General features: G+C 35.0%; 1 protein-coding gene across 11 annotated transcripts in view; it reads left to right on the plus strand.

The window, feature by feature from the left end:
* Positions 1–25,800, plus strand: part of spire1a (spire-type actin nucleation factor 1a) — a 55,113-nt gene that overhangs the window by 14,959 nt on the left and 14,354 nt on the right. For 6 of the 11 annotated variants that reach the window (XM_048201382.1, XM_048201385.1, XM_048201384.1 and 3 more), the window contains exons 3-8: positions 12,446–12,679; positions 16,192–16,317; positions 21,670–21,741; positions 21,875–22,045; positions 22,640–22,726; positions 22,869–22,998. In XM_048201382.1, the coding sequence (XP_048057339.1) occupies positions 12,446–12,679; positions 16,192–16,317; positions 21,670–21,741; positions 21,875–22,045; positions 22,640–22,726; positions 22,869–22,998 (820 nt within the window). The remainder of the gene's footprint in view (positions 1–12,445; positions 12,680–16,191; positions 16,318–21,669; positions 21,742–21,874; positions 22,046–22,639; positions 22,727–22,868; positions 22,999–25,800) is intronic. The other 5 variants (XM_048201383.1, XM_048201386.1, XM_048201389.1 and 2 more) reach the window with 1 other exon arrangement.

A 25,800-nucleotide genomic window follows, 5' to 3' on the forward strand; every position in this document is an offset into this window, starting at 1 on the left:
TGGATATCTGTACAAATGTTCCTGGGAAACAGTCCTTAAATGCCCCTTAAATACAGTTTGTGTTCTTATACAGCGTGTGAAATTTACTTTTTTGTCCACCAAAGGGTGGCTGGTAGGGGTGGGGGAAAAATCTATACAGCAAAGTGTTGTCGTAGTTTGCAATATTGTATTAGATAATATTATATTGGATGCCAGCCAAGTACCTGTCTTGAAATACTTTCGCATCTCCTTGCGCTTGAATGGACAAATTGACACATAATTATGTCAAAATGCCCATCTTGACGAATCGGTTATGTCTTAAGTGAGCGTAAGTACACTGTAAAAAAGAATTTTTGCTTCAACTTAAAGTAAGTTACCTGGTTGCCTTAAAATTTTGAGTTCGTTGAAATTAAAAATTTGAGTTAATACTATGAAGGCGATTGGTTTAATCAACAGAAACTCAAAATATTATGTTATCTGAACCACATTAATTATCTAAGTTGATTTCACAAAAGAAAAAATGTTGTGATAACAAATCATAATTAATTTTTATTTTACAAATAATAATTTTTTTACAGTGTACCAAAAGTATCGGCAAGTATCAAAAATGAAATTATTGTCATCATACTCATTCTGTAAAAAGTGGTATCGGTGCATCACTGCGTCTCTAATCAATATGATCAAAACTTTCCTGAAAAAACAGTACAATCTACATGCCTTCTGCCCTCTGATTGACAGTTCATACTTTCTTAGCAAGGAAAAGGCCTTTTAGTATAATTGTAAAAATGTCCCACTTCAGGTTGTGGTACATGTGTCTTTTTTTATGAAGTAAAATTTATATTTCAAGGTAAACACTTACTGGACTGAAGCAACTCAAGGTTTATTTGATTATCTATACATTTTATCTATACATTTTTATTATCTATATCAGGCTTCTGAGGAACGTGTATTTGTACATCACTTGCATTATATGTTTTTCAACCCAAAATGAAAACTACAGAGCTTTGATCATAAAACTAAGGAATGGTGCACAATAATTGCTTTATCTTGATTATCGTATTTTAATCGTTGAAAGCCAAAATTGAAACAAACTCAATTTTGATTAATCGCACAGCCCTACAACAACTGCACCAAATTGCATATTTTTGCTCCGTTTGGGCGTTAGAATAAAATTATGGTGTCTTTTTTGCTCCTCAAGTCTCCATGTTCTCCTTAATCATATTATATGAGCCATAAAAGCCTGATGTATCAAATATGATACTCAAAAAAGCACATGCAAGCTAAAAAAATAAATAAATTGACTTTTCGGACTATTCATATGTCAGGCTTTACAGGGTTAAAATCACAATAATATCATGTATCGCCACAAGTGGCTGGTGAATGCCCAATTTTGCTTTTTGCAACTAAATATAACGGTATAAGCTATATGGGCAAAATAATTTTAACACCCTGTTAGTCTTGCTTCAGTAGTTCGTGTTACCTGTGTTATATGGTGTTTAGCTAGCCTGGGTGCCAGCCCGAACCCCGCCCACAACATTTTTTGGACGGGAAGTTCGGTCTGGACTCGATCCATTGTGGAGTAATTATGCTCGGCTCCCAGAAGGCCGAGCCAATCAAATTGCCAGGGCGGGCTTTAATCGATGATGGACAGGCTATCTGCGGTTACGTAACCACCCACGTCATCAAAGAGCGCTTGGGTTGAATTGGTTTTCACCAACGATGACTGCAGCTGGAGAAGTAAGATGTTTAGATTCCGCTATCACGTCTGTAATAAAAGAAATCGACAGCACATTAATTTTAAAAGACGAACAAAGAACCGCAATTAAGGCATTTGTCGATGGGAAAGATGTGTTTGCCGTCCTTCCAACGGGATTCGGCAAAAGTTTAAGTACAAGTTCAACATACGTCACTTACTGCGTTGCTCTGATTGGTTGTAGGTCTATCCAATTGAGTGCAGAGTTTTTTTTTTTTTACTGGTTCGGTTAAGACACGCCCCATAATTCAAGTGCAATGGAGCAGTATCAGACTCACATTCTGCCTAGAATATGAGTATGACGAAGTCAGGCTAGTGTTTAGCCATACACCGATTACATTACTTGCCCACCACAGCACCGTTCCCACTGTCATTTTTGCTTTGCTTTCATAGAAATAAAAAAACATTTAGTTAAGTTGGACAATGGACTCTACACCTATCAACTGAAAGCGTCTGCTCTGTCACAGTGTAACAGGAGTCAGATTTCACTTATCATGTGATGAGAGTAAGGAGAGATGACTGACAAGACGATGGCGGAGGATTTGGTGTGCAATAGATCCTGAGCGTCATTGACAAATATCTTATTTTGTAAAATGTGCAGTCAGTACTGCCGTTCCTTACAAACAGTGTACTGTATGCGTAATCGCACAATCAAAAGCAAAAGTGAAAAGTGAGCGTGCATTCAAAAGAGATTTCAGTACCTGCATATTGATAGGCCTGTACACAGAGTAAGCGTGATTGCGAATGCGAAAGCTTCCCCTCCCCCACAGTGTTATCGGTAATACTGTTGTTATTGCAAGTTTATTTAACGTGTGAAAACTTCCTCGTGACATCCCTACACGGTGTTCTAATGAAAGGGATTGGCCATTCTGGGAGAAAAGCGACATGATCTGCCACTATGTGTGCCACATTTGGTTGGTGGTGGATGTTAATTTCACACACTGTTCATATAGTTTATCCAGGGTTGGAAAAAAGGACCATGGGACCCTGGAGCACAACCGCCATTTCGTCCCAACTTGTTTCATTCATATGTAATTGTGAAGCAGCTATATAAGTTTATCAAGGTGTGGTTGAGGCCCCTGGGCGTCTGCGGTCTTGGAGTATGTGCTCCTCAAGCATGGTCTGAAATCCTGCCCTGAGTTTAGTCTCAAAAGTTCTACATGAGGCGGTTGAGTAAATTAGAGAAGAATGGCATTGTTCTGCTTATCTCCGGTTGCTCATCTCCATATGATGCTGGGAAAATGGTGAAATGGTGAAAGAAACTTTGCCTTGGAGCAATGATGTCATGTGAGAGGGGCTCAGAGAACAGTAGCCTGTCTTCATTGTTTTGGGTCACGTGAGAGACAGATGGAGCTCAGGAGAAAGGAAAACAACTGCATCTTACTGTGAATTTGTATGTACTGAGTTGGATGAAATATCACTCCAAAGTGGGTTTAACTAGTTGAGGGTGGAGGTCAAACCAGGCATATTCTTCATATTCTTTGTCATAGAGCTGCAATGTATGTGCGTGAAAGAAATGGCAGGATGTATTCGTTCTCTCCTGTCAGCTCAGTTCACATGGGTGGCCTCTTTCCCTCCACCATCACTGATCCTCAGGCTCATCTCACGGAGAGAGTCAAACTGACACGAACAGCTCAGATTTAACTGTTCGGATGGGGATGTTTGCTTAGTTCATCTTGGGTGAGCAGAGATTTTCCAGACAGTGTTTATATAGTTTGTTCTTAGTACTGCTGGAATTCAACCTGGTGAATGAATAACTATTAATGGAATGTTGCTATGGAAACACTTTTGAATGGTTTGGAAAGTTTATGAATGCAGAATCAGATTTTTGACTGAGCAATCCATTTTGTAGCTTATTTAGGCCCCGTTTACACTAGTGTGTTTTAGTTTTAAAACGCATAACTTTTGCTACGGTTACACCTGTCATTTACACTACTCCAGCGTTTTCGTCCCTCGAAAATGGAGACTTTCGAAAATGCTGCAGAGCCTGGGGTTGCGTTTCAGTGTAAATAGACCAAAACGGAGACTTTTGAAAGCGATGCCGTGGCTAACCACATTCACTCTGCGTATCCTTGACGACCGTGTAAACAATAACGTGGAGACTGCAGAAACTGCAGTCTTTGCTGTCATTTTTAGCAGCCATTGTGCAGTTAAACTGCATTTTTATTTTTATTTTTTCTGATACTGCAGTATACCTATATGCACAAGAGGCAACTGTTTACACTTGTACGCGCATGCCAAGTGTGCATGAGCGGTCATGTGACATGCATTTTCGGTCATGTAGTGTAGATGGATATCGTTTTCATTTTAAAACGTTGTTTTAAAACAAAAATGCACTAGTGTAAATGGGGCCTTAGGTCATGAAAGGGTGTTTAGATGGGAAGAGAACATCTGACTGCCATGTAGTGTTGTAGTGTTGTAGTGTTGTCATGATTTTGGAATTTCTAACCTCGATACAATACCTGGAAAAATATTGGTATTTGGATACCATTTTCAATACCACAGGAAAAAATTGCACAACATTAAGGGCCAGTGTCTAAGTTAATTTACTCATGATCATAGGCAAAGTATTTTCTCACCCGATAGCTCTTAGTGGGATTATATAATAATAATAATAATAATTTAAATGTCTTTGATGACACTAAAGAAACCAGAAACATTTATTTGTCACATGCATATCTAGTTTGTCTGCTACTTAATGATTGTTCACCCAAAAATGAAAGTTCTGTCATCATTTACTCACCCTCAAGGTATTCCAAACCTGTATGAGTTTTTGGTAACACTTTAAGGTGACGTAGATACACATCACTACATGTACTATCTATATTAATAACAGTAAATTATGCATAATTTCAAGTAACTAACCCTAAATCAAACCGTAACTCTATAGTAAGTATATGTAGTTAATTCATATTACTCAGTACTTGAGTAATTACAATGTAACTACGTCACCTTAAGTGTAACCAAATTTCTTTCTTCTGATGAACACAAAAGAAGATATTTTGAAGAATTTCTGTAAGCAAACAGTTGGTGGGCTCCATTGACTTCCATAGTATTTTTTTTTTATTTTTTTCCCCATAGTATGGAAGTCAATGGGGCCCATCAACTGTTTGGTTACCCATATTCTTCAAGATATTTTCTTTTGTGTTCAGCAGAAGAGAAATTCATGCAGGTTTGGAAGAACTTGAGGGTGAGTAAATGATGACAAAATATCCTTTTAATGTCTTAATCAATAGCATGAGTCTGAGGTTGGAACTAATGAACGGTTTCCACCTTTGTCTATATAAGAAATTCATCTTGTGTTTTGATGTTAATCCCTTCCCAGTGTGCACTCTGATGATCAGAACAATAACCCCCTAGTGAATAGACACAACTGGTGTGAATGAACAGTGATGAAGAGCCTGTCTCATCTTGTCTCTCATCTGCACTGTAGTTTAGATGGTCCGTCTTAATAGGGTCAGTCATCTATAAATAAATAACCGGAAACCTTCCCTCCCTTTTGCATAATGTGATTTGACTCAGTACAAGCTGTGCTATTGATTATGCTTTAGGTCTGCTGCGGACGATTTGGCACAGCTGATGTCCTCTTAATATTCTTTCTGGAATGATTCAGACAAAGTCTAGAAATATTCCGGATATGAACGCTGCTTGTTTGTGGCACATTGTTAAGAGGTTACAGAAACACATTGCCTCTTATGTATGCGGTTGTGCACACATTGGTTCACGCATCATGTGCTTGTGTGTGTGCTGAACCACATGCCGATGCTTCAGCGGACAGCTGACTGCTGCCCACATCTGTGTAAAGGCACTGGCATGCTAACTCAATAGACTAAGCAGAGCTGTACCCAACTGTGTGCATCTGACAGACAGACAACTCTTGTTACAGTCAGAATGTTGTTTGCTAGTAGGTGTGTGGATTTTCTCTGAAAAAGACTGAAAAGGCTGTGTGGAGAGTAATAATATCTAAATTAGACTTTTAACTGCTGTTTTGGCTAACGAACGTGCGTAAACAACCCTTGCTTTTCAGTTCTGTAATTAATGAGTCAGAACTGCAGCTTTACTTAGTCAGGTTCACTTGGAGTTCTGGTATATACATAATACCATAGGAAAATAATATAATAATAATAATAATAAAAAAAAGATGATAATGATAATGATATTAACAATAAAAATTATAATAATAATAATAGATATTTTTTAATTAGTGAATTAGAAGATTATATAATAATAAGAAGAATAAGAATAATAAGAATAAATACTAAATACTAAAGGTAATACCAAAGTAATAAAAAAAACTTAATTAGTAACAGTTTTTGTTGTTATTACATATTAGTAGATTATATAATAATAATAATAATAATAATAATAATAATAATAATAATAATAATAATAAAAATTAATAATATTACTATTATTATTATTCAAACTAAAAATAATACAACAATTATTTAATTAGTTAAAAATTATAATTTTATTGTTGTTATTACATATAATAATAATAATAATAATAATAATAATAATAGTACTTATTATTATTAATACTAAAAATAAATATTGTTTTAATTAGTAATAATAATAATGTTATTATTATTACATATGAGTACATTGTATAATAATAATAACAATAATAATAATAATAAAAATAATGATACAATTTTAATTAGTTATAAATTACAATTTTATTGTTATTACATATTTTTATTATTATTATTAATACTAAAAATTATATAAATATAAATATAAATATAAATAAAATAAAAATATAAATAATTAGTTAGTAATAATTGTATTGTTGTTGTTGAGGTTATTACATATGTGTACATTATATGCATCATACATTATATGTAATAAATATTATTATTATTATTATTATTATTATTATTATTATTTTATATTTATATTATTTTTAGTATTAATAATAAAAAATGTAATAACAATAAAATTGTTAAAAAATAAATAAAATAATTAAAAAAATATTTGTATTACTGTATCATCATCATTATTATTATTATGATTATGATTAATAATAATAATAATAATAATAATTTATTATTATAAATATTATTATTATATACAACAATTATTATATACAATGCATAAAATGCACAAGAAATCATTTTTAAGTATATGCAATATAAGTCACCCTGTTTAGTATTACTGTTATTACTAAATTATTATAATATAATATTTGTATTTTTATATAAACTAATCATAATTACTGGGCAGAGACAATTTACCAAACTAGCTACAAGAGCAACAATTTTAGCAAATTGTTAGGGTTATGAATATTGTTCATCCTCAAATCAGGCCTTGAGAAAAGCTTAACAAACTCAGGACTTGCCTCGGAGCAGTGATGTCATGTGAACTGGGCTGAGCGAACAGTAGCCTGTCTTCATTGTTTTGCATAGCGTGAGACAGAGAGAGAGCTCACAAGAGAGGAAGGGAGATGAAATATCAGTCCAATGTGAGTTTGCGGGGGTTTGAGGGCCAGTTTTTATATCTGATATACATATGGGCCAATAAAACTAATTGTCTCAACTATCAGAAAATAAACAATGCTTTAGAGCTGATCAGCATAAAAAATATATCATGCATGTCTAGTTCAAGTCATGTGCTTCTGACTGGATATAGCCCTGTATGTGTTAGTGTGTCAAGATGTTTGCTTTCTCTTCTGTCACTTTCCCTCTTCACCATCACTGCTCTCTCTCTCACACTTATTCTTCCCTCATTCCTTCTGAGTCACAAGCCTGGAGAGAAAACTGCAGAGAGAATAGTCCTGTGTTCCTCCACTCTTTCAGGACGTCTGCAGGAACTCGATGTTCTCACAGGCACACCCTCCACTGCTTCTGAGTTACATGCACGTAAGCGTAAAGGGTGCACTACCTTAAACTAGCACTACTGCAGGAAAAAAGTAGCAGTCATTCTGCTTTTGTAAATCTTCAGAAGTTAATTGCATCTGTAATATATGTATATGTATGTATATGTATGTATGTGTGTGTGTGTGTGTGTGTGTGTGTGTGTGTAGAAGCAAGTAAGTAAAAAAAGATTAAGCCTGTCATATGTGGATCTGTTGTCTGGGTGTATTCAGCACAGGCAGCTCTACAAAAGCAAAACAATTACATTCAGCTTTAGGGCTGTTAGTTACTGACGTGTGCCAAACACCCTCTCCATTATTTAATAAATGATGAGCCACTCGATGAGCTGTCGCTGCATTTTGCATAATCATACTCCTCCTCTTCCTGACTTCCCCTTTTTAGTGAACTTATGTTATGTAAAAGCTCTGCCTCTCCCAGATGTGTAACTCAGGTGGATGTCTGATGCTTTGTTGATGTTGACCACACCTGAAATAAATAAGCTGGAATAAAAGGACATCAGCAAAACTATTGACAGCTCCGGGGCTTTTGTGAACTACAGATTATACTTCTGCATTTTTGTATCCCTGGCCATGGGCAGTTGGATGAACAGAGGGTTATTAACAGAACAGTTATTGTAAGGATAGGATTATCACTGAAAATTGTATTGTACTATGTATATCTACTTTTTAAACTGCATTATGGTAAAAATGGAACACTATGGCAGCAGCTTTCTTACCTCTTCACGACAGCGTTTTGCTTCGGGTGGAACTGACAGAACTGCAGTTTCTTTGAGTTTTTTTTCCCCTCTGTTTGGCCTAAAACACTGTGTTTGTGGTTTTGTAAAGTTTTAATGCTGATTACAAAAATGGTGGTTTTTTAGATTTTCTGTCACGGCATTTTTTCCTTATTTACGATTGTGACTAAAAGTTTGCTAAGAAGTATTTCCTACTATAGCAAGGTGGTATTTGACTCTGGTAAGCTTATAGCAGACTGGTGGGAGTGGCCTTGGATGGCAACATGCCCAGTGCATTATGGGTGTTGGCCTTGGATGGCAACATGCCCAGTGCATTATGGGTGTTGAAGTTTTCCAATCTATTTGGCAAAATTTTCCTATTTGGCTTTTTTTTGGTCTGTTTTCTCTAGTCAGATAGCATCAATTTCAAATTTGTTTTGCCTTTCTAGTTTCTACTGTATAAGCAGCCAAATTTTATTTAAAGCACGTTTTGCCAGTTGTGAAGTACTATTTTAATCCTTTAAAAATGGTAATAATTTAATAACACTAAAGTCGGGTGCACACTGTGCGATTTTGGCCACGATTTGGTTGTCTGAGACAAATTTTGAGAATCCTAAAATTTGTGGTCTTTGATCGCTAGTTTGACATGTTCACCGACAGCCGATTAATGACTGTTGCGATAAAATTTTTACCTCAGACGAAATTCTGGCAGTGTCTTCTCCTACGACAAACGTCAAATTGTCTTTATTATTCAAGACAAGCCGTGATCAAAATTAACTTTAGAGATGTCTTTGTTAGCCACCATTTCAGTCCCGTGTGTAATGCAGCTCACAGTCACCGAACGTGTGTGGGTTGATGTAAAACTCCAGAGGAGTTTTCATGTGCGCATCGATTTTTAACGTGTCTTGACTGTCGTACAGTCTGACATAAATGACGACTGAGATCCCACATCGTAAAGGACTGTTATGAATCACACAGTGTGCACCCGGCTTTAAATGTAATCTTTAGCAAGTCTCAAATTGAATATTTGTCTTTTTTAAAGGTGCCCTAGAATTAAAAATTGAATTTATCTTGGCATAGTTAAATAACAAGAGTTCAGTACATGGAAATGACATACAGCGAGTCTCAAACTCCATTGTTTCCTCCTCCTTATATAAATCTCATTTGTTTAAAAGACTTCCGAAGAACGGGCAAATCTTAACATAACACTGACTGTTACGTAACAGTCAGGATGTACGCCCCCAATATTTGCATATGCCAGCCCATGATCAAGGCATTACACAGCCAGTATTAACGTCTGGATGTGCACAGCTGAATCATCAGACTAGGTAAGCAAGCAAGGAAAACAGCGAAAAATGGCAGATGGAGCAATAATAACTGACATGATCCATGATAACATGATATTTTCAGTGATATTTGTAAACTTTCTAAATGTTTCATTAGCATGTTATGTACTGTTAAATGTGGTTAAAGTTACCATCATTTCTTACTGTATTCACGGAGACAAGAGAGCCGTCGCTATTTTCATTTTTAAACACTTGCAGTCTGTATAATGCATAAACACAACTTCATTCTTTATAAATCTCTCCAACAGTGTAGCATTAGCCGTTAGCCACGGATCACAGCCTCAAACTCTTTCAGAATCAAATGTAAACATCCAAATAAATAAAATACTCACATGATCCGACGCATGCATGCAGTATGCATGACGAACACTTTGTAAAGATCCATTTTGAGGGTTATATTAGCTGTGTAAACTTTGTTTACGCACTGTTTAAGGCAAGCGCGAGCTCCGGGGGCAGAGAGCGTGCGATTTAAAGAGGCCGCAACCTGAATCGGCGCATTTCTAATGATGCCCCAAAATAGGCAGTTAAAAAAATTAATTAAAAAAAATGTATGGGGTATTTTGAGCTGAAACTTCACAGACACATTCAGGGGACACCTTAGACTTATATTACATCTTGTAAAAAAAACATTCGATGGCACCTTTTAAATGTTTTAACGTTTTATTTTTAATTTTACAAAATAGTATAAAATGTTATAGCATTATAGTTAATCACCTGTATTAGCCAGAATTGTAATCTAGATTAATCCCCGTTTATAACATGACGGACCACAATGAAATAAAATTACTCATAGCTAGATATGAGAATTCTTTCATACTGTCCACACCTAGCATTTAAGTGTTATTAAACAACTAAAAACACGTCTGCTAGTAATAAATTAATCCTTGGTTGTTACATTGGGCTGTTAGGGCCCATTCTGTGTTTGCAGTCTCACGCAGGCTAGACTTGATGGTGGTTCTCAGGTCTGAATCATGTACTGAGCTCTTGTGTATTACTGTACATTGAGGATTAGATTACATAAGAGCAGGACACTTATAATATTTGTTTTCCTCATGACAAGGATTAACGTCTGGAACACAGCATGTTATTAGCAGGTATGAACTACAGCAAATCCACGCCTGGAAGTGTGTCAATATTGATATAGAGATGAGTCTTGGTTTGTTCATCAGTGGTGGAAGTGGTGAAATGTTTATGAGACATGATGCCCAGTGGTAAAGCCTCAATCTGTTTGAGCGCTCTCTTACATAACAATAATTATGCTGGTTTTTATCTTCTCGCTGATAAGGTGTTTCACATAAGCCCCTTTATAAACATAGTTAATTCTCTATTACATATTACATATTACATAGATTCTCTATTTGTTTTAGTTTATTGACCTAGGGTTGAGAACAAATCTGTATCTACATTATCTGTATTCTTCCTTACTTGAACTAGTTTGGAAGTTATCAGACGATCTTGTTGTTCAGAGATGTTTGCCAAACTTTTGCATGATGGCATGATTGGCAAAATAGTTGGTTTTACCACTCTGTCAGTAATTGCATAATATAATTTGCTCTGCATGAGCTGTTCTTGCAGCTCAATTGTATTAGTTAGGTATTAGTTTAATTGATCGCTTGTTGGCTGTTGGGTCATGACTGTCTCCTGATGTGAACCCAAGCTTCAATGATTCCCAGGCTGATTTTCAGTTGTCTCGCGAGTACATCCGTTTCTGTTGCCTGAACTTACTCTGACATTATTGAATTGAACTGGTACAAACAACACTAGGCCGGTCAATCAACTCCTTGATGGCTCATATTATAACAGGGGATCTTTATGTCCATAGAAACAGTCAGGCACACAGTGGGTTACAGCATGGAAATGTGATTCACAGAAAGGTATTCATTTTTACACAAATTAAAAATTGCTGCTGTTTTTTTAGAAACTTTTTATATAATTTGTCTGAATATGATTCAATATGAGTGAATGAATGAGTGAAAGAATGAACAAATATTAATGTAAACAGTTAAATTTCCTCAACACTAATAATATATGATATATAAAATATATGATAAATTAACAATAATTAATATAATTATAATTATTTTTATATAATGTGTCAAGATTATTTTTAAATGAATACATAAATAAATATGAAATGTCCAACATTATTTAATAAATTAACAGTTATTATAATTTTAATATTTCTTAATGAGATAAATTAACAACAAAAATAAATTGCAAAGCATAAATAACTGATAAGGGATAATAAATATTATTGCTATTTTTAAGAATTTTCTTATAAAGCGTCAAGATGAAAATATTCCTATTATAATATATCCTGACTATATATATATATATATATATATATATATATATATATATATATATATATATATATATATATATATATATATATATATATATATATATATATATATATATATATATATATATATATATATCCTGACAAGACAGATTTACAACAGATGACATAAATGCAGCACTGGCCTGACTGGGCCTTATTGTCGAGCCCTATTTGAGCCAAATATCCAGCGTTTGTCTGAATTCCCCTTCCATTAAACCATACAGGCCTCTGAGAGTCATAAGACTGTAATGAGGCTTATCCAAGAGGTTGTTGACTCTCTCTTTCTCTTGAGCTAGTCTCTGATGCCTTTTATCAGTGGTCATGATATGGATTGTAAAATAGAGGTTTATGTCATAGCACGTGTTGCTTCTGAAGTCATGACTTTATGGTTATTTATTCAGTAATTTGTGATGGATGTGACTGTATGTGTTACAGATCATAGAGTCTCTGGGTATAATGATCTACAAGGCTTTGGATTACGGCCTGAAGGAGCATGAGGAGAGAGAACTCAGCCCTCCTCTGGAGCAGCTCATCGACCTCATGACCAACATGGCAGACACAGAAACAGACTGTCCTGATGAGGGATATGAGGCAACAGAAGAAGAGGATGAGGGAGAGGAAGAACCTGCAGAAGTCTCCAACATTCGTGGCTACCGTGACATTATTTCTGTAAGTATTGATAGATCATTTTACATTGGGTTATATGGGTCATAATGAATTTTATCATAATTTTATTCAAATCCATCCATCCAGAATATTAAAATATAATAATTTTTAAAATAAACTCTTTCCCCGACTCACGGCGAAGTTCTTTTTCGTTTTTCACTTAGGGGTAAAACGAAGTTCGAAATACGTGAGCAGTAATGTACTGTTATCGAACATCTGATGCCGTCCACACTGCTGAGAGTGGCGTTTAAATGAATATGTAAATATGTGCTGTGCACTTTCCTCTCAGGAACAAAATAAACACAACAAAAAGGAGAAAACAGCAAGCTTTTTTTTATAGAAAGCATAAGAAAAGCATCTGATCATAACAACATGGGTATGTTAGCAGGAGCTCTGCAAATTAGCACTCCAGTAAAGTCACGTCACGTTTATATATATGGAATTTTATTCAATAGATTGCTTAAAAGCAAGCAGCTTTACAGTATCAAACATGAAAAATAGTATCAGTGCCTCATTTCATCAGAAACACAACTTCATTTTCTACTATAAAGCAGCTATATGTTCATGTTTTCACCCGCGGAGATCTTACATCGATGGTTTCAACAGATGAAATGAGTCAGAGAAGAGTTCCGTGTGAAAGAAGGCCGAGCCTCAGCGCACACCTCCTATTACGTTATCATCCTGGACCAATGGTAGTACGAAGGTGTTTTGCAGCTGGAGCAAACTTTTCCTGAGAGTTTGCTTTGGCAAGCTGTTGCAAACTCCCAAAACGAACTTCATTTTGGCCTGATTTTGTTCGAAATGTTCATTCTTGTTGTTAACCCCTTCAGCCGTGACTTGTTCATGATACAGCACAAGCCTTGTGTACCTTATTGCTTTTATAAAACGGTTACCACACAATACAAATATTAAAGCCAATAATATGTAACAGAGCAACTTTCATGAAGTAAACTCTTCCTAAAAAAAAATAGTCCGACCGTGAACAGCAACAGAAGTTACATTATTACGCCATTAGACTGTCTTTATGAGTGTGTCAGTCAGTAGCCAAGACTTCTACATTGAAAAGACTGAATTGTTGTGAACACGGAACAAGACGCAACTGAAAAATGCTTTGACTAGCACCGTCAGTCATGGGAAAACCCCTTAACTGTTAAAAGGACAGGATAATACATCAGACATTTAAACCGATTTTTTTATTATGAACACTGGACTGAAGGAAAATGCTAAATCTGAATGCAAGTAATAAACTCGCTCACTCGATCTCTTTCTCTCAATACTCTTCTACATAATACAGTAAGTTTCAATGAACAATATCAACTGAGAACAAACCGTTTACGTTGCTAGGTGTGGTTGCTAAGAGTGTTGTGTAGTGATACACAGAACCGTTGGGTGAAGTGGTCATAGCGTATTTTATCGTGAATAAAACAGCTATTGACCAATCAGAATCAAGGACAGGAACTAACCATTTTATATAAAAAAAAAAAATACATGAACCTAGAATAAAATGGTTGTTTTTTTTTTTGTTTTTTTTTTAAATCATAGGCTCTGTTCTTTCTTTTGATATATTGTATGTTCAGATATTCATACACCAAAATATTCAAGGGATCAAAAATGCTGGTGCTCGATGGCAACTATAAAAAACAACGATGGCAAGGAAAGAATTAATTATTTTAACTCTTAAGATTTTTAATTATATATAATTTATAGCATATAATCCATATCGAATTTTTAAATATTTTTAAATAAATAAAAAAGTCCAGTTTTCCCCCCTCATGGATCTTGGGAAGCAAGGTCTTCCTTGTAGATCCTGAGTTGGATTGATCTGTGTGAGTGTTATTTACTCTCTCAGCTGGTATTCATTATGCTGCTCCCTCCGGCCCACTCCAGTAACACATTACCCTGGGACTTCATAAAAGCCTTTAGACACTTAGCAGCAGTTCTTTAAAATTACAGTCATATTTATCAATACACTAATGGAGAAACTCTTTACGAACTGTGGAAAGAAAGAATATGTCCAGACTGTGTACACACAGATACTAGCTTTAGCATGAATTAGCATCGTAAAAAGCGATACCTTTAACTTGTTATTCCCCATGAAAATACCCATGGAGTGATAAACAAACAAACAGCATGCATCTGGTAATGGTCAGTTTGGGTCACAGTGCGTTCTGCATTATTCTGCAGGGCCTTTTCAGGACTACTTAGATAATGTCTGTCCTTCCATGCCTTCTTTTCAGTCTCTGACTTTAGTGGTGAGGTCGAGCACAGAAACGAACCATGACATTAGATTTCTCAAAGCCGACTGTCTTTATTTATACTCTGCCTGGTGAAACCTTTTAAATTCTGTATTTAGACAGAGAAAGGTTTACAAAAACACAAAGAGGAAGAGAAGAAGATAGTGTACTACCATTGAGACGTGCCTCTTTCATTATCTCAGCCCATTCGTTTGGAATGGGAAAGTAAATGGACTTCCTACACAAATGATTTTCCATTTTTGTCTATTTTCACCTCTTATCTCCCTCCTGTCAGGTCTAGCAGGTTTTTTTTTTTCCCCAGATTGTATTCACTTTCCCTTGGCATAGTCAGTATTCTCATTGAGCATAAAAAACACGTCATGGAGACGGTGAATCTATGCTGTGTCAGACATTCCTGAAGAGGGCAGAGCTCAAGGGAAGGTGTGGGGAAAAATGTCATTTAGCCGGTTGGAGGTGTCTTTAGTCAGAGTAATTGTGTATTTAAAATGCTTGTCATGCTCAAACTATTATACCTGGGACACTGAACTTTAAATGGGCCTGTGTTTTTGACCTGCTAGGCATGCAAGGTTTGGGTTTGGCTCTCAGCTATGTGCCAAAACATAATGTGTAATGCCAGGATTAAATTATTAGACAGATCCAGAAGATGATTTTCTTAAAGTCTGTAAGAGATGCAAGGATTAACTTATCAGACATAGTTGGAGACGACATTCGTTGACCTTAAAATGCACTCCTCTCCTCTGAAACCAAGTGAACTATTTTAGGAAAGACACGTCTTGACAAACAGAGCAATTACTAAAGATTTGTAGTCGTACTGTAACCAATTTGCTTGTGAATGGGACAAAGAGGTGGAATGTTTGGGAGCATTTTTGTGTACAGTATATATAATATAGCAACATTCAAATGGGGAATAATTATATTGCTTGTTTAATTAGCAGTAATTAAATTGCTTGTTTGGTCTCAATCTAAGGGACAATAACATCTCAATATCTGGTCATATGATGGTTGCCCAAACAAATAAATGGTACTCTAAAATGGTACTCAAATAAATGGTTTGTGAGTAGATGAAAAACGAATAATTAATTAAATAATAAAAATGTTTTAAGAAATAAATAGATACTTTTAAAAATAAAAGCAATCTAAATAAAACATTTGAAATATTGATAATAAAATAATTTAAAAAATTTAAATCGCTTAAAATGTCAGAGGTTCAGCTCACAATGTTTGGGAAGTCCAGCTCTAATGCTTTTTTCTTCTCTCCAGCTCTGCACATCTCACCTCCCCAGCCCATCGGATGCTCCCAACCACTACCAAGCTGTATGTCGAGCCCTGTACGCAGAGACCAAGGAGCTACGGACCTTCTTGGAGAAGATCAAGTGTGCCAAAGAGGTAATGACCCTCATATAACACTCATATCTTCTCAGTTATTTATGTGTGGGTCCAAAATTAACTTTTTTTGGCACAACTGCCAATAGTGAGTTAATTTAATGATTTTTTTTTTTTTTATCAGAATTGTTTTTTTTTTTTTTAGCTGAAGAGCTATGTTTTATTCTGTGTCATTTATGCCAAAAATCAAAGCCAAAACAAATGAAAGGGTCAGTGTCTTACAACAATATTGATGTGACAGGGTGAAAATCAAAACAGCCGTAATAACATACAGTACTGTAAGCCTCATGAGGCTGTTTATCAGATAGAATTGGGTGAGTGGGCTGACTGCACAAGTGACTCATAAACATGCCGAGGACTGTGGAGGTGGATTGAAACCAACAATGCTTTAGTACAATATTACCTAACAAATTGACGCACTGAAAAAGTGGCTTTTTGATTTTACTCAAATTCTGGTCCCCCTCCTTTGCAGCTATAACAGCTTCCACTGTTTTGGGAAGGCTTTTTGGAGTGTTTATGTGGGAATTTCTATGCCTATTCATCCTGTAGAGCATTTGTGAGATCAGGCATTGATGTTGGAGGAGAAGGCCTGGCTCAAAATCTCCATTCCAGTTCATCCCAAAGGTGTTTGATGGGGTTGAGGTCAGGCCAGTCAATTTCTTCCACACCAAACTCATCCAACCATGTCTTTAAGGACATTGCTTTGTGCACTGGGGCACAGTCATGCTGGAATAGAAAAGAGCTTTACCCAAACTGTTCCCAGTAAGTATAGCATTGTCCAAAATGTCCTTGTTTGCTGAAGGGTTAAGATTTCCTATAACTGGAAGTAAGGAGCCCAACCCCTGAAAAACAGCACAATATCATTATCCCTCCTCCACCAAACTTTACAGTTGGCACAATTTAGTTTTTTTTGTGCTAATTTTAATGCCAGTGGAAGTTTGGAACTCTTCAGGTATGGAATCAGCAGAGCGTTGGCGACTCTTACTCATCATGCGCCTCAGCTCTCGGTGACCCCAGTCTGTGATTTTAAGTGGTCTTCTGCTCCGTGGCTGAGTTGCTGCTGTTCCTAAATGTTTCCATTTTCCAATAAAACCACTTACAGTTGTTGACCGTGGAATATCTAGCAGGGATGAAATTTCATGAACTGACTTGTTCATGAACTAGCATCCTATGACAGTACCACACTTGAATTCATTAAGCTCTTCAGAACAACAATTTTTTTCACAAATGTTTGTAAATGCAGACTGCATGGCTTGGAGCTTGATTTTATACACCTGTGGGTCTGATTGAAACACCTGAGTTCAATAATTAAGAGGTTTGTCCCAATACGTTTGTCCATTTAAGCTGCATCCCAATTCAGAGGCTGCATCCTTCAAAGGCTGCATTTCGAAGGCCAATTGTGTGGCGCTACGGCTGTCCCAATTTAAAGGCTCCTTCAAATATGGCCTCAAAATGCGTCCTTCGTTTTCCAGGCAATGAAGGATACAATGGATGAATCCTTTGCATCCTACCCTATCCCAGAATTCATTGTGTGCCAGCTCTGAGAGAACTTTTTGGAGAGAAATATATATAATATATATATATATATAATATAGAATGATCAAAATAATAGAAGAAAATATTATATCATAACTTAGTGTAACAAATAAGAACATGTAAACATTTGATACCATAGTCAGTGTTATATACAGTACACACACACACACATATTCTGATGGTCAATGTGCTTATACACATTACACACATTCACTGGCACTCTGAGGCTGTTGCGCATCCACACATATCTCATCTCTCTGTCCCGCTGCTAGTATTATCTTTATTTGTTCTACTTCAGTCATGGCTGTAAAGTTCTTTATTAAGTTTATGAATGATTTTTTTTTATGTAAAGGTCTCATATTGATCTAAATCTGACAGTGAAGGAGGATGTGCATCTCTGTCTCAATCTCTCCTGTCCTACAGTGAGCACACATTCTTTGCTATTATGAAATTCATAATGATTCGATAGAATTGTAATTTAGTTTGTGTTTTGGTTTCCTGATCCCAGTGTTCAAATATGTATTTTTAGATTGTTTGATCATTTGATTTATTTGATGTTTGGGTGAGAAGCAGTGCTGGTCTGAGACTGGTTGGTGTTAGTCTGTTTAGTAAGTTTTAGAACCAGCTGACTGAGTGTGGTTGTTTAAACTGTAACATAATCAAATGGCATGTGAATATGTAACATGAGCCTTATCCCACTGAATGCATTCTTTCTCTCAAAGGCATTAGTTTGCATTAACCTGTTTGCTATAGCTCCTGACTGAGCTGAAGACCTAATCCACCAACACCAAGTGGCACTGGGTGGAGGTCACATGTTGGTGGGTCACAAGTGAAACAGGAGCAGTTATCAGACAGAGCAGGGCTGCTCAATCCTGAACCAGTATTTAGTCTAGTCAAACACATCTTAAACAGCTAATCCAGGGCCAATTTCACATGCTATCTGTTATTGAATCATTGAAAATCCACTAGAAACAATAAATGATCCCCAAACCACACTAAATTAAATGTTCAAAGTGTCTATTCTTGTACTGCAGAAAGAGTTTGTGGTGATTTTCTGTCTTTTTTTCTCATTATCAAAAATGTCAAGGCCGAAACCGCAGCAGAAATTTTTCAATGTATGAACCTAAAAGTAAAGTATAAAGAATTAAGCTCGGTGTTATAGATGTTAACACTTACATACACTGACAAAATCTGGTGCTGAAACAATTTTCACTCAGAAATCGCTAGTAAATTTCACAAATAATTACAAAGAATTGGCAAGTAACAACATGACATTTTAAAGACTGAAATAGTATTTTCTTGTAAAAGGTACACACCTACTCAATCCTAATAATACTGATTTTCACATTTTATAATAGTGAAGTTAATCAAAAGTGTGAAATAACATTAATAAATTGCATACTGCTTGTGAGTAATAATGAGAATTACTTTGCAGCCCAGATCAATTGCTCAGTTGAATATTACTGGCAGATGTGTTAGATCAAGTTTTAAACTAAACGCTGCACCATAGTAGATTTGTAGGAGCTGGATTTAGGGAGCAAGTGGAAAAGGGCAGAAACAGGCAGAATCAGCCTTGTGGTTCTTTTGATCTTAGCTGGATTGACAGAAATAGTCTCGCTCTGATGATTCAGAGCTTTTTTCTCTGTCTGTTTCTTTTTCTTTCTTATGCATGAATAAATGGCTCCTTTTTGGTTTGTGTTTTGTGATGCATCACAGTTGTGTTTGATTTTAAGAGATCCAACTCTTTCTGTTCAGATATTAGCTCTGTCTGGGTGTTTCTGTTCATTCATGCTAAATCCACGTTAGGGCTGAGTAAACCCCAGAGGGGACGCACACTTCTGCTTTGAGTTCTTCTGAGGTGGAAAGACTGCAAACTCACAGAAGGAATTTAATAAGCAATCCAAGCGGCAGCAAAAGAATGATTTATTGTTCTGACCATAAGCCTGGCTTACATAATTCGAAGGCTATGCCGAGAAAATTTAATCATACACAATCACATTTTGTTCTGTCATGGTAAATCTCATTTATTTTGTCTTGAATGTCAAACCACTCAAAACAAACATATTCTGGGATAAAGTTTACTAAACACTTTTTTTTTTTTTTTTTTTATTTTTAGTTTGTCGATTAACAGTTGCAGGTGACGCAGCCATTACCACCATCATGAATGCTGTTGTCCCAAGTTCAACTCTGTATGGAAATGACCTTTTGCCTTTAGTGTAGAGACTAGTAAAAGTAGTTAAAGATTGCATTAGCTGCGTATTGATCATGCTTCATTATTGATGACTTAATATTGTCCTGTTTACTGGGACTGTCTGTCACATGAGAACAAGTCAATTTACAAACAAGCCAGACCCACAATGGTTAAAGCGATATTGACTTTTTCTTATTTTAACACCAGACTGAGGACAATTGAGGTCATTCCACATCTATAACCAAAGAAATTCTGAACACATTTTATGGAGTATGTCCAGGGATTTCAAGTACATTGTGACATAAGGCCTCTACAAATATTTGTATATTTTTAAGAAAAAATACTTAAAAGATTTTTAAAATATGTTTTAGGAAATATATTTTTATATATTTTGGAATTTTAAAAAAAATTTTTAAGGGGGAAAATATATTCTTCATAGGGAAAAAAATATTTAAAAAAATATTTCTAGGATTTTTTTTTTTTTGTCTTGATTTAACTTTATATATAATATACAGTACAGTCCAAAAGTTTGGAACCACTAAGATTTTTTATGTTTTTAAAAGAACTTTCGTCTGCTCACCAAGGCTACATTTATTTAATTAAAAATACAGTAAAAAACAGTAATATTGTGAAATATTATTACAATTTAAAATAACTGTTTTCTATTTGAATATATTTCACAAAGTAATTTATTCCTGTGATGGCAAAGCTGAATTTTCAGCATCGTTACTCCAGTCTTCAGTGTCACATGATCCTTCAGAAATCATTCTAATATGCTGATTTGCTGCTCAATAAACATTTATGATTATTTTCAATGTTGAAAACAGTTGTGTACTTTTTTTTTCAGGATTCCTTGATGAATAGAAAGTTCAAAAGAAAAGCATTTATCTGAAATACAAAGCTTCTGTAGCATTATACACTACCGTTCAAAAGTTTGGGGTCAGTAAGAATTTTTATTTTTATTTTTTTGAAAAGAAATGAAAGAAATGAATACTTTTATTCAGCAAGGATGCATTAAATCAATCAAAAGTGGCAGTAAAGACATTTATAATGTTACAAAAGATTAGATTTCAGATAAACACTGTTCTTTTGAACTTTCTATTCATCAAATAATCCTGAAAAAAAATATTGTACACAAATATTTTGTACAATTGTACACATTAAATGTTTCTTGAGCAGCAGATCAGCATATTAGAATGATTTCTGAAGGATCATGTGACACTGAAGACTGGAGTAATGATGCTGAAAATTCAGCTTTGCCATCACAGGAATAAATTCCTTCGTCAAATATATTTAAATAGTACACAGTTATTTTAAATTGTAATAATATTTCACAATATTACTGTTTTTTTACTGTATTTTTAATTAAATAAATGTAGCCTTGGTGAGCAGACGAAACTTCTTTTAAAAACATTAAAAATCTTAGTGGTTCCAAACTTTTGGACTGTACTGTATATATATTGTATTGTATTGTATTGTATTGTATTGTATTGTATTGTATTGTAATATACAGTTTTGAGAAAATGTATATAAATGTCTATGGACCCCTTGCAGGATCTTCACATCCCTCCTTTGAAACCCTGGGAATATGCCTCCTTAAGATCTTTTTCTGTCATTTTCTTTCTCAGAATTTACGAAAGATGGAAGGAGAAACAGAGCAGCCCGTCAAAGACCTGAATGAGCTGCAAAATGCTGACTGGGTAAGAGCAATCCCACAAGTCCATTCCTCATGAATGCATAATGGTGCTGAATGCATTCAGATTGAGCTCTGTTAAGAGTGGGCATTGGTTCAGGGCAGTCATAAGCCATGGCTAAGTACGTGTTTTTCCACAGGCACGGTTTTGGGTGCAGGTGATGAGGGACCTGAGACATGGTGTGAAGCTGAAGAAGGTCCAGGAGCGTCAATATAATCCTCTACCCATCGAGTTCCAGCTCACGCCTTATGAGATGCTCATGGACGACATCCGCTCCAAACGCTACAAACTTCGCAAGGTTATGGTTAGTGTGCGTAAAATAATATGACTGGATACTACAGGGTGTTTTCAGAGCATTTTTAATTTCTCCATTAAGTACTTTTTTTTATTTTGTACCAATTAGTTATAGTACAGTCTCACAGTTCAATTCACTTTTATTGCTGTTTGTTACAGATATCATAAACCACAACAATGTTTGCTTTGCTTATCAGAATTCAAGCAGGCTTATTTCTGAAGCTGAGGGTAGGAAAATGTTTTATAGGGTTGAACAGGATCAAATGAATGACACTGGAGTCAGTATATCAAGATGGCTGGAGGTTATTGTTTAGAAATAGACATATAAGGTTGCAAAACTTTCAGAGCTGCCACGTCAGAGTCAATGTCTTATATGATAGGCCAATTTGAACCGAATGATGTAATAGGTCAAATTTTTATTCAACAAACACACCTTTGCCTCCAGTTATTAAAGCTGAGACAATAACACATAGCTGTCACTATTATATTATTTTGATGCATTCTTCAGACAGGACACTCCTTTGGTGGGTTATAGTTCACTGACAACATGTGCTTTTTGTAAAAAGCCTGTCTGACCTTTGACCCCTGCTGTGCCTCATTTTTGCTGTAGGTCAATGGTGACATTCCTCCTAGGTTAAAGAAGAGTGCCCACGAGGTCATACTGGAGTTCATTCGATCCAGACCACCACTGAATCCTGTGAGCATGACAATACATACACTGACTTTTGGTCATATGTGAGCTGAAGTATCTTTAAAATTAAGTGAATCATACAAATTATACACCTATTAATACAAACCTTTCAACTATTGTGCTTTTGTGTGTTTGGATGTGCTTTAAGGTTTCTGCTCGGAAACTAAAGCCTCATACTCCAACACCTCCAAGCCTTCATGAACGTATCCTGGAAGAGATCAGGTCAGAGAGAAAGCTGAGGCCTGTCTCACCTGATATGATCCGTAGGAGTCGACTCGGTTAGTGCACTTTCACACACTTGTTCACATCATATAAGCATATGACTAAAAACATAAGCTGGACTACATATACTAATAAAAACACTGCCATGTTTAATTCTGCCATTATATACACTACCAGTCAAACATTTGGGGACATCTACTCTTTCTTTATTTTTATTATCTTCCCATTTTATCAATTTTATAATAATAATAATAATAATAAAGTTATCAGAACTATGAAATAACACAAATGGATGCATGGCCGTTATGTAGTGACCAAAATGTAGCTTTTCCTTCACTAACTAGTCCAACTTGTCCATAAAAAAGAAAACATTACACATAATTATGTTATAAACACATGTTAAGCATTGTATAATACTAATAAAAGATCAAAAGATTATATTAAGTCATTATTGTGTAAAGCATCAAATAAACATTACAAAAAGTAGATTCACAAACTTTTGGACCATGAGGTTGAGTAAATGATGACTGAATTTAAATTTTTTGGGGGGTGAACTATATCTTTTTTTTTTTTTTATTAATATGAAAAAATATGTTATTTTTAAATGAAATTATACTCTAAATAAGAAACTAAAACTGCCTGTAGGTGGCGGTAAATGTCTAATTCATTCCATTCGTTCAAATGGAGTTGTTTCATTCAAGAGTGAAGTATTGTATAAAATAACACGATGTTAACTTCTTAAAATTTAGATTTCTCTGATCTACATATGTGCATTTTTTAAGTCGTTTGAAGGCAAACATTTGGACAATTTTTGGACAAGTTTAGCTACTTGTGTCTTATGAAGTGTCGTGCTGGAATTCGCACTCAGCAGCTTCCGTGAAAATAAAGACCACCTAGTTTGATTTGACTGGTCATCTCAAATATTTTAACATTAACGACCGGTGACAGACTGCTGACAGCTCAGATGAGAAGATTGGTTATCTTAGTGCTGTGCAATACACTAGACTGAATACTATATTAGGTAATTATTTAATAACCTTCATCATCAACAAAATGTCAGATGACCTACATAGGTCTGGGGGCGGGGCAAGTGCATTAAATGCGTTAATTTTTTTCATGTGATTAATTAATCTAAGCATTAAATCGACAGACCTAAAATATAAATATATATATATATATATATATATATATATATATATATATATATACACTGCCCTCCAAAAGTTTGGAAACGCCCCTGGCAAAGTGTGGTTTTGGACGATAATAAATCATTATCATTTTTTGGTCCAAATACATTAAAGTAACTTGACATTATCATTGAAGACCAGCAATAATAATTTTCATTTTGATTACATAATAATGGAAATATATAAATGTCAAAGTCAGACATGCCTTTGCCAGCTGTGATGCCTGGTTACTGGTTTAAACTTGGCCCAGGTTTGTAAAAGATTTTTGGGTCAGCACACCTTAATAGCTTCAACAATTGATTGCCAATTAAGTTTAGAATACAATGAACCAATTAGAACCCAGTTTAGGTCAGATAGCTGCTAATGGTGGATATTTTGATGAATCGAAAATTTAAGGTTTTTTTCTATTTATAAACTGTTTAAATAATAAAATATGTTTTTGTAGTTTGTGTTGTCCCTTATCAGTGCAAAATTATCACAAATTAAAAAAGGATTCATGCCAATATTGTCCAAAACCCATAAAAAAAATAAAAATAAATAAATAATAAAAAAAAAAATATATATATATATATATATATATATATATATATATATATATATATATATATATACATTAAAGATATTCAAATGTAGGCACAATTCTAAAGATTTAAGTATAATCGAGAGGTTTTTAAGGTCATGGGAAACATTTTAATCAAATATGTCCACATTTTTGACTGCTAGTGTTCATCATCTTGTCCCCATGTTTATCATTCTGTGCACAAATATTTTTCCAAATGCATTCTATTCATATTCAATATACATTATTTATTTTAAATAGCATTATATTTACACTCAAACCTAGCTATATTCTGTGTTAGTTAACCTAAATATTAAATATATCAGTCATGTGATGCGAGGTGAGTACTGTATGTGTGTCGATGTGATAGAGATTGACCTCAGGTCATGACAGACAGCAGTACAGATGTGCGACAATGTGTCATTCTCATGCATGGCTGCCTTTGTTACACTGAACCATTTGTGTTCACTAACAGTGTCTCTAGTACAGCCCTGTGTCTCTAACTCCGTGCTGCCCATTTTATTTACAGCTGTAAATCACTAATATTCCTCACCTCGGATTGATACTGTATGTTTTTTTTTTTTTTTTTTTTTTTTTTTTTAAGTATTTATTCACATTAATACATTAGATTCACTGTACATCAGCTCCATTGATGTTCACAAGGTTATAGAGAGGGTACAGTGTATTTGCCCTGAGATTTGGTCTCATGGTGGTATTTAGGATTCAATAGTTACAGATTGTAAGGTTTTAAGTTGAATGCGTGCATATACATAAAGACCTTTAGACTCTTTGTGTGAATGATTGTACTGTTACACAAGCATGAATATGGCGATCATTATATCGGACTGATCCATGTTGGATAAATATCTCAGATTTAAGTTGCTTGCAACAGACTTAATGAAACCTAAAGTTTGCATGAATGTATTTTCAGTTTGTGTGGTGAAAAGAGTGTTGTTTTCTCCATCGGCCTAAAGAGACAAAGTTCAGTGTCTACAGTCTATAAACCTTTAAAACTTAAATGAGATTATCATAAATATCTGATTCTGTTATGTAAATAGTTTGACTGTACTTCAGCATTTTAAGCAATTTAGTGGTTGCCCGGTGCAAAATTG

This window comes from Megalobrama amblycephala, linkage group LG9 (assembly GCF_018812025.1).
Source record: "Megalobrama amblycephala isolate DHTTF-2021 linkage group LG9, ASM1881202v1, whole genome shotgun sequence".
Taxonomy (NCBI): Eukaryota; Metazoa; Chordata; class Actinopteri; order Cypriniformes; family Xenocyprididae; genus Megalobrama; species Megalobrama amblycephala.